The following is a 10,392-nucleotide window of genomic DNA, read 5'->3' as shown; positions in this document are numbered from 1 at the left end:
CTTTTACAGGCCGTTATGGAAAACCAGCCGTAATCTGCTCAGACTCCTACGCAAACAGGAATACAGACTCAGGGACTTCATTGCAATAAATGACTGAATTCAGCTGAACGTATTACTGTGGCTTGGTAGTAACTGTATGGTTGAGCCCTGTGAACATCTTTATAAATGGAACCAAAGAACCAGTTACGTGGTCACGTATGATACACAAGCTAAACAGAAATATAGAAATGATGCTCCTTATCAGCACTCTCTGATAAAGGGTATTTGCACAGTAACTGTGTTTGAACTATGATGCTTATTCTTTATGCCTAATAGGTCACTCATGGAAACTTTTTGCATATGAACTGGTCTTTACAGACAAGTATTTTGATTTTAAGCTCATAAGGATTATTCATCTTTATAGGAAATATGCTTTCCATAACTTGTTGACGTGCATGCATTTTGATAATAAGAAATTTCGCGGACACCAAGAAAACAAAATAACTGAATGATTATTGTTCAGAAAACACCGGTTAGCATGATAGTCGGTAACTGACAGACCTAAAAGCTGTCTCTTGAAAATTGTTGGATGTTTTAAAATGCCCACGGGATATACTGGCAAAAGGGCAAAAATGTTTTCATTAGAACCCCCACTTGAAAGAGCCAAAATCTGAAAACAACCTTCCTCCAAACACACATAAGAGTGCTGAATCATCTTCTGAAAGGTTAAATTTCTGACCCTTCATATGACACTAGATCAATAGCTTTCATCACGCCCCTTCAGAGCTAATTCTCCTTGTGCTTCTGTCATCCATCATACCAACGAAAAGGGTGCAGAAAGCACAAAAGCTGCTCTTAACTCCCTTCCATGCCTGTGGCATTGTAATATCTGGTATGCAGAGCCTAGAGCACTCTGAGTTTGAGAGAAACTGTGTCAAGAAATCACAGTGCTCTGGGCAGGAGCTTACATTGATTCACATGACCTTCTCAAAGTGCTCTCAGGAAGTATGGACTAGATGAAACTGCTGAAGGGTGGGTTTGTGTGGCTGGGACCTCATATTCAGTGTAGTTGTAAAAGCTTTATTATGAAACTGGGAGGCTGAAGTCTGTCCTAAGTCCAGAACTGTTAAGCATTTTCAGTAATATCTGGATGATGGAATGGAAAGTACATACTCATCTGCAGATGATACCAGGCTTAGAGGGATTTCATGAACTCTGGAGATTAGAAATCACAATGAAATGATCTGCAGTTTGATAAGGACAAGGGAAAAGTGCTGCCTGTAAGAATGGCATTTACAAAAACTGCAGATCTGAGGAAACCCAAGTACGCAGCAGTTCTGCGTAAAAAATTGCTGGGAATTATGGTGGACCACAAACTGGATATCAGCTGACAGTGTCTTATAATTGTAATACAGGGAAATATCCCAAAGGGCTGTCTGAAAGGCAGAGCCATCCCCAGTTCTGGTCCCTGCATTTTGAGAAAGCTGAGGACCAATTGGAGATACCTCTGAGAACAAGTCATATGTGAGAAGAGTCTCAGGTCCAGAAAATATGAAAACAATCCCTTTACTGTAGGGAAGATGGAGAAAAGACATAAAAACATCTTTCCAATGACACACAAAAGATGTCCGAAAAGAGGAAGGGAATGATCTGATCTCTGTGTTCACACTGGGTAGGACAAGAAATCATGGGCTTGAATTGCAATGATGGAGACACAATTTAGACACCAGCAAAATCCAATGCTAGAGATAATTCACTGCGGGAATAGCTTGCCTAGGGGTTAGGGGTGGAATCTCAGTCGCTGGAGTCTTTTGAGAACAGGTTAGACAAACACTTGTCAGGAATGGTTTAGGTAGAGTGGATCCTGCCTTGTGGCAGGAGATGAACTAGTTCAGTGTTTCTCAACCTTTTTACGCTGAAGGACCATCCAACCTTCTGGGAAAGCAGAACAGGTTGCCTTGTGCGGCATTGCCACAGTGGTTTTCCTTTACAGCCAAATAAAGATTAGATTAAACTTTGGATGCTCATTGTTTATTTTATTCTTCCTGATTTTACTTACATACATTCAGGGACTATGTATGTGCATTTTCATTTAGTGATTTTTTTCCAATTGTGCCGCAGAATATCTTTGATGTCTCCCAGGCTGTTGTGGTCCATAAAACACAGGTTGAGAAACAATGAACTCGCTGACCTGAAGGGATTTCATTTCTCTGTTTCTGTGCTGCTGGCCAGCCCCAAAGGGCATGGGACTGGCTGTGCTGTCACCTGCAGTATCCGAGACGTGTGATGGGACCCTCTACAATTTTTTGGCCATCTCAGATTGCGCTCAGCTCCGCAAAGTATTATTGCTGCGCAGAGCGGAAGCGGTGGTGGTGTGTAGTGGCAGCAGACTGCCTGTCTTACATGGCTGTTCCCATGCATGAGTATTTGCAGGCTTTGATCCTGCTGGAGGCATTTGTGATGAATTTCCTTCACACCGACTCCTTTACCCAAATACTATCCAGATACACATAAAAGAGAAATTGTGCTGCTGTCTTTCAGTTGAAAACCTTTTGATGGTTAAACTGTGAAAGGGTTAACATCCCTCTGTTAATTTTTCTGTTTTATTCTAGTTGCTTTTATTCTTATTGTACTCAGGGCAGATGCCTTGACGTGCTGCCTCTCAGCCTCCCTTTCTGCCGTGTTCTGCGAGCCAAGAATTCCTCCCATTAATTTAGAAAACATAAAAGCATTTTGCTCTACCTTAATGCTCAGTGCTGTCATGCTGACACCCAGGTTAATAAGTTGACAATGAAGCTGGGGTTGAACTTGTAGATTAAGACACCTAAGCTTCAGTGTCTCCAGGTGATCTGAGCATCTCAGCTTCCGTTATAGCCAAATGAGATGTAGACAAGTCAGCCTCACCCTGTGGGCTACATCTTCTGCTAGTAATTTATACAGCACATCTGAGTGTTCCTAGGTACTGGAACTTGCTCATCCACACTCTGAAATTGTTAGCACGCTCCCTGGCACGATTTTGGCCTGGGCCGGTAGCACTCTTCCAGACACAATTTGGACATTAGCCTGGGCCAGGAACCATGCCAAATACACAGTTTGGATCCAGCCACCTTGTTTTGAAGGGTAAGAGGATGACAGTGTGGACATATGCATTATCTACCTCTCGGTCTCATTATCTACCTCTCATATCATGGCAGATATGATGCAGGACTTGCAGACAACTGTCACCCGTGGAGTGGCAGCTCCAGGCTTTGCAGGGTACCCCACAACACAGGACACTGGTGTTTGGGCAGCTGAACCCCATCCCTACTCACCGCAGACCCCCACCTATAGGCACCTCTTTACCCGGGAGCTGACCCCATGCTCGGTGCCAAGGTGCAGGAGCAATGGCTCCTGCTCAGGGGTGCTTCTTGTCACCAGGCTGCTGGCTTGCCTTCCTCAACAGTCTTCCCAGGAGTCTCCTCTTGCAAAACTTCAGGTTTAGTTGTTTAACTACAGTGGTGAAAGCAAAACTGAACAGATCCTAGGGGCTAGTTGCTAATTGCTGACACGGAGCTGCTTGGCAGCAGAGATGTTTAGGATTTGGTTGGGTGGATTAGTGTATCTTATGGATATCAGGTGCCTGTCTGCTTCATCCCTTCTCTTCTCACCCGGGTGTCCAACAAATCCCTTCATCAGGACTGGGAGAAGATGGCTGGGGAGGGAGGGGAAAATTCATTCTCCCTAAATGAATCATCTCCATCTACTTGCAAGCCATTCTGCCAAAGAGCCTCGTTGACTAGTGAATTCGTTCCTACGTTTGCAGAGCACAGGGATGCCTGCGAGCGATTGTAACCCTGTGAACTCATGTCCATACGCTGGTTTGGAGATGAGGATTATGTCCCATTTCAGTGGCTAGTTCAAGTCAGTAAAACAACCTGTCTCTTACAGCAGAGAGGGGCCTCTTTAGGTTAAGCAGCAGAGCCTCTGTACTTTGGCGCTGAGGTCCTGGGCTCTCCCCTTACTGCCAGGCTGCGTTATTTGTGTGTGTGCGCTCATGGATTAATTGTAAACCGATCGCAGAAGCAGGGACTGAGCACTCTGCATTGCTAGCGTAGCCTTATGTCATACAGTCCCTGGGGAGACATTGTTCGCCAGGGCTCCGGGAAAGGCACAGAAAAGGGAAAAAGTGTTCCTAGCTGCGGATAGAGAAGGTGCAGCACCTTGAAAAGGGGAATCCGGTCCAACTGGTTGGGTTGCTGTAATCAGATGCAAGGGGAGGAACTGTAGAGAAAGGCAGCCAAATGTAGGATGGGGACATGCTTGTTAATACTGGAAAAGAGACAAATTATGCCTACTTAACTACTTGGCTGCTGCTGAAGGCAGTGGAGAAGAAGCTGTGTGTTCCCATGCTCTTGACTGTGTGGCGCTGATTTAAATGGAGTTTCCCTTGCAGAGTAAGCACAGGCTGAGGATGCTGGAAGGAATTGCTTTATTGCAAAACCTGTGGCAGAATGGGAAGAGTTAAATAAGAGCAAATATTCTGTCTCCTCTAAAGAGAAGCTAGATTTGCTTTGATTAGTTCACTTAATCTCTTGGTGTGGAAGAGAGTAAGCCAGTTACCCCCTTGCCTCTGGAACTTATATGGGAGAAATTTATCTTTGCAAATGGGTGATTGCGGATTGTTTTAATGAGAAGAGGATATAGCTGCGATCATTAATGGGGAGTCTGTGCAGCAGAAGCTTTCCCCCTTCACCATGTGACAGAGAAAGCCTTTCATATCCGGCTGAGGACGAGAAGGGGACAGGCAAAACCTCCTCTGTCCCCCTCGGGTACACCTTTGATTTTATTCTTGTTTCTAAGCCCCAAACCCAAACGTCCTGCTTCCGTTTTTCCTTAGTACTCTGCTAAACATCATTAGAGGTGAAAGTTATATGCAAAACAGGGAAGGGAGGGAAAGGGTGTATTCCTTAATTCACTGTCTGTGTCTGAAAAGGCATGGACATTTGGGAGCTTTCTTCTATTTGGCTTTTTGTCTCGGGGATCTCAGGAATGCCAATTCCACCCTTTCTTCTTGCTGACCTTCTTGAAGGTCTTGCAGAGGTGTTTGCAGGAAGGAGAAGAGCTATTTACTTTTTAGAGTTCATTCTCCAGTACTGGAATTAAATACAGCCAAGTAAAAATAAAGAAAGAAACAAAGAGTTCTTTAAAGTTATCTGGAAAGAAATTACTTCTCAATTACCTCTCATCTGCACAGTATATTTTAAACTATTATTCTGCCAGTCCTCCACTTGACCATAGATTTGGGGGGGCGGAGGGAAGCAGAGAAAAAAAATAATCTGAATTTCTAGTCTGTTTTGTTCTGAAAGGGAAAGGGACATTGGACATTCAACCATTTACCCACAATAATAAAAAAAAATATTGGAAGAAATGCATGGTTTTTCTTATTATTTTTAATTTGGGGTGGTCACATTTAAAGAAGGACTTCAAATGCCCCTGAGGTTAAATGCAAAAATGAATGTGATGTGATCTGACCTGTGGAGAGCAAGTTGTCAGCTGTGGAAAGCTGGCTTCAGGAAGACAGTCCTGTGAAAGCAGGGTGCGTGTTTTGGGGATGGGCAACGCGTGAGAAAGAAAGAAACAAACAGGGAAAAGCAGCGTTCCCCAAACAGGGGAATTCCCCAAACAGTTCGGTTTTCCCTTTGAAAAGAAGATGAGTTTGGGCTGAGGCTGCTCTTGCTGTGCTAGGAAGGAGGATGAAGAGGGACTTCTCCGAAATCCGTATTTCACCTCTGGAAAGCCATCTTTAACTGTGCCGTTCTGCTGCCTGCGGTTCCCACCGGGGATTCCTGCCGATCCTGCCTGCAGCCTCCGTGGTCCTCTGACATTTCCTCCCTCCTGGCACCCTGCGCTGCCCTCGCAGCCAGGACTGCTCTTGCAGGTTTTGAGACAGATTGCAGAGATTGTGGCGATGAGGTCAGTCGCCTCCCAGGAGATTCCTGCTGACAGGGCCCTTTCCATCCCCTGCTATCAACACAAGTTAAACACCAGCAACCGCCACCGTTGCTCCCACCCTGTTTACACAGCTCTGCCCCACTCCGCTCAGTGCAGCGTTGTTGTTGCCATCGTAGCAAAGCGATACATGCTTGTGTGGTTACCTAAGTGCTCATTTCTTCCCACAGCCGTTTTAATCCTCGCCTTTAGATACCTGTCATAAGCATCGAAATGCTGTGAAAAATCTTTGCTAGTGTGCTGCCGGATCTGTGCCGCAGATTTTCCTTGTGAGACATGGGCAGCTGATTTAGTTTCTCTTTGCTCCGCTACTCTGTAGTGGGGATTTCTCTCCTATGCAGTGGGATTGTGAGAATAAATACTTTACAAATTGTGAGGCACTCAAATATTGCAGTAGGGGGGGCCATGGAAGTGTCAGGATAGACGAGGAATCAGCAGTGAACTCATTGTCATTTGGGACCTGATCCCGTAAACTCACATCTGAGTGTCCTCCTTTCCATGAGTGAAGCCAAGTCTCGGAGCTGGTCCCAGGAGCAACGAGTTTTGTGAGCATGAGTGTGTCCTGGGCTAGGCCATCCTGGATCCTTTGAGGATTACAAATCATATGTTATGTGGCTTCAGTTTCTTTTAATGTAGCCTCTCCATTTGTTTCCAGTTCCTATGTGCTTTGCTCTTGAATGAGTCACCAGGGACTGCTGCTTATGCACTTTCCCTTGCCTTAAATGTGTGCTTTATTTTAAGAAGCTGAATCTCCAGTTTCTCAGAACCTGAAACTCCTTTTTTCAGTTTGACAAGTGGACAGATGCTCAGAGGCAGAGGATCCTGGTGGACATGTTGGAACGCTGCTCCCCATCACAGCAGAAATTCTGTGCCAAGCAGCTACAGGATCGAGTTCCCACCGAGGCTCTAGATTTTACCACAAGGCTTCCTAGAGTCCTGTCTCTATACATCTTTTCCTTCCTGGACCCACGGAGCCTCTGTCGATGTGCACAGGTAAAAAAGCCAACACATACCTAAGGTTCAGAAAGTCAGGACAAGCTAGTTAAAAAAAAGGAAACGGCACTAGTTTTCAGCAAAGACATACCAGTGCTGTTCTTCGTAATGCAAGGATGTCTTCTGACTTGGCAGCCTGGTGCCAAATGCTTAGTGACGCTTGTACGAGACTGAATGCAACACTTTCACAGATCCTAAATTAAGCCAGGTTGGCCAAGATTTACAAAAGTGAAGAGTAATTTTAGATGCTCAGCTCTAAGGCATTTAAAATGTGGCTCTTTACAAGACTGATTCTTCCCAAAATGAAGGCCTGGTACTTTCTGAAAATCATGTTCTTTTAAAGTACCTTGCACTGTGTGCAGAACCATTAATTGCTTTGAAAAGTATTGGCTTGTGCTAGTTGCAAAGAACTGCACACGACGCTTTAAGAAAACCAGATCCTTTAAAATGCTTGAGGGTAAAGTGTTGAATGTGGAGCAGCAGAGAAGTTACAGATGTGCTTTTGAGCACAGTGGCTAGGGCTTCAGTCTTTTGAGCGCAGTGGCTAAGACTCCAAAAATATGTTTGCGTGAGATAAAGTGCTGTGAGGTGATGCCCAAAGTAGTTCTGAATGAGTAAGTTCAGATATTGGTGATGTTATTACTGCACTAAAATAGTACTCCATATAACACTACGAATATATCAAAATCTCAGCTTGTTTAAAGCTTGCTCTAGTTCTTTCTCCAGCGTTTCATGTTTTATGTGGACGCAACTCACACTATTCATTCACAGGCAGGGAGAAGACGGGTTAGGAAATTACTTACTTAGAAAGAAAGGTCTTTACAGTGCTACTCGTGTCATATCATGGATAGCTACTATTAAAAGCATGGCAGCGCCGATAGATGATGTTTGTCCTTAAGCTGCAAGAAGCATTGCACGCAAGGTGACTGTGTGATGGACTATGACAGCAGAACATGAGTAGAAAGAAAATGTTCAGAACGGGTCTATCAGACTTGGGGAGTTTATTGATGCTGTTTTTCTCAGTGGAAACTAATAAAAGGGTTTATTCCAACTACTGTAAGCTTATTGAGTAGAAGTGCAGGAAGTTGCCCCAAACAAGCTGGAATTTTTTCTCTTGGCCCGTGATTTTTGGAGTATTTCACCATGTGCTGGAGATCAGCTAACACTTAGACACTGAGCATGTCATGAAGACCTTGAATGGTTTAAACGGTTTAACGAAAGGTTTAAATGAAGCATAAACAGTGCTGAAGAATTTTACTAGTTTAAGGACATAGGGGAATTACATCCACAGCACAGAAGTCTCTAGCTGCAATCTTGGATGCTTGAAACCCCAAGGTTTTCAACTTACTGGGCATTCACAGGTGAGCTGGTACTGGAAGTACCTGTCTGAACTGGATCAGCTCTGGATGCTGAAATGCCTACGTTTTGGCTGGTACATCAACTTCTCTCCAACCCCCTTTGAGCAAGGAATCTGGAAGAAACATTACATTGAGATGGTGAAAGAGCTGCATATCACGAGACCAAAGGTACGTACCTACCACCTCTAGAGATGTTTGGGGCCAGCGGGAAAACTGGGCTGGTTGGGTGCCTAACCCCTTTGCCTCTTTATCTTTCTGTAATCTCCCGCTAGTAAAATGGAAGTGACATAATTTTAAATTAGAATCTAAACTCATGTGTTGCCATGCGCTCTACTTTCCCATCATCCATCCCTGGTAAGGGGGAACTGAAAATCCTACTGGTTAGGAGAAGCAATCACCAAGGTCTCACTCTGCTATCCTTTCTGGGTGTTCTGGAGCAATCCTCTGAATTTCCCTCTCCAGCACTCAAGGCTGTTCCCCTCCCTTTTTCCCCAGTTTATAGAGCATATGATAGCTTGCCTCAATCCGATAAGCAGAGGTGGGGTACACAGCATTACCCTTGCTGACATTTCAGAGCCAGTTTACCTGGTGGAAAGGAAAAAAAGCACCCATTATGCCTGTTATAGCCCTTGGTGGTGTCTGTTTCTCTCTTCTTCAAAAGTGGCAGGGCCATTTTGGGGAGGTGGAACATTACTCAGTAGCCATTGCTTTCTCCTGAGATTCATTGATGCTATGCCTTGTTTGCATGGCTGTGAGGGTGGGCTTCTTCCACCCTGAATTCAAAACTCAGCCCTCTAATTTTAACCAAACTCCCTCGTAGGCTCTTTCCGTAGTCAATGGAGAGAAGCCAAAGCATCTCAAAAGCAGTTCAGCTCAACTTAATACAGATTTTGGGACATGGGCGATGACATGCACTGTCAGGGTGCCTATTTTTGTCCACTGACCATAATGGAGTCTGGAGAGACTAATTTTGAGTTAATACCCAATTCTCAGAAGTCTAAAGTTAGGCAAAATAAATCTCACTTTCATTATAGGCTAAAATTTATTTTCTTCTTTTCTTCTCTCTTATTAGACTCCTTCAAAGGATGAGTTTGTAGTTATTGATGTGCAACCAGTAAGAAGCAACGTCCCAGAGGCAAAACTTTCTGTGCTAGGAAGGAGGACAAGCAAGGAGAAAAAAGAGCTCCCACCGTGGCGTTCATCAGACAGGCATCCTACAGACACCATCCGATTCAACTACCTCGACAACTACGACCCCATCGAGCAGGCTAGGCAAGCGTAAGAGCTTGATCTCTTCCCTTTCGCTTTTTCTGCAACGTAGGGTATGTCTGCGTCCTTTGCAAGCTCACTCTGCCTGTGCTCCAAGCTGCCTGGAAGCCTTATAGTTCAGCAACCTGGTTGCAAACCCACTTTGCTGCTCTTTTGGCTTTTCTTGATTGATCTTGGTCCTGTTGTAGGTGCAGCTGCACCACTTTGTGCCATTTCAGGGCAGAGCACGGGCACAGCTTGTTAGTGTCTGCTGTAACTCCTGGGGATGTTACAGAGCTGTAACGGGAAGAATCAGGATAAGAGTTTGTTCAAGAGTTTTTAAATAAAGCTGCAAGGTTGAGAGGAATCTGCAGTTTTTGCACAGAGGAGTAAGAATGAATTAATTGTGATGAAATATAATTCTATCACTTCAAGGATCTTCTGGCTGAAAAGAGATTTACATCATTGAATGGGGGTGCAGGTGTAAGAGTATGTATGGACTATAGAACATTTAAGTAATGAATAGTATTTGTATCTACACTGCCTGGGATAGACTGCCTAGATCCTTCAGTTCTTGGGCTCCCAGGATTATCTGGTCAGCAACTAGCAAAAGAAAGGCATTTCCACCCCAAAGTATAGTTTTGCACATTGACTTGTGTTAGGACTGCCCCATGTCGGAAAAGGACTGCCTGTTGGAAAAGGACCTGGGGGTGTTGGTCGACAGCCGGCTGAACATGAGCCGGCAGTGTGCCCAGGCGGCCAAGAAGGCCAATGGCATCCTGGCCTGTATCAGAAATAGTGTGGCCAGCAGGAGTAGGGAAGTGAT

General features: G+C 44.7%; 1 protein-coding gene across 1 annotated transcript in view; it reads left to right on the top strand.

Moving 5' to 3' along the window:
• Positions 1-10,392, top strand: part of FBXO16 (F-box protein 16) — a 33,619-nt gene that overhangs the window by 7,112 nt on the left and 16,115 nt on the right. Inside the window, exons 3-5 of the mRNA XM_009283435.1 lie at positions 6,754-6,960; positions 8,322-8,486; positions 9,391-9,596. Of these exons, the coding sequence (XP_009281710.1) occupies positions 6,754-6,960; positions 8,322-8,486; positions 9,391-9,596 (578 nt within the window). The remainder of the gene's footprint in view (positions 1-6,753; positions 6,961-8,321; positions 8,487-9,390; positions 9,597-10,392) is intronic.

This window comes from Aptenodytes forsteri, unplaced genomic scaffold (genome assembly GCF_000699145.1).
Source record: "Aptenodytes forsteri isolate BGI_AS27 unplaced genomic scaffold, ASM69914v1 Scaffold534, whole genome shotgun sequence".
NCBI lineage: Eukaryota > Metazoa > Chordata > Aves > Sphenisciformes > Spheniscidae > Aptenodytes > Aptenodytes forsteri.
Note: the sequence above shows the minus strand (reverse complement) of the source record. Positions and strands in the feature narration are given on the sequence as shown.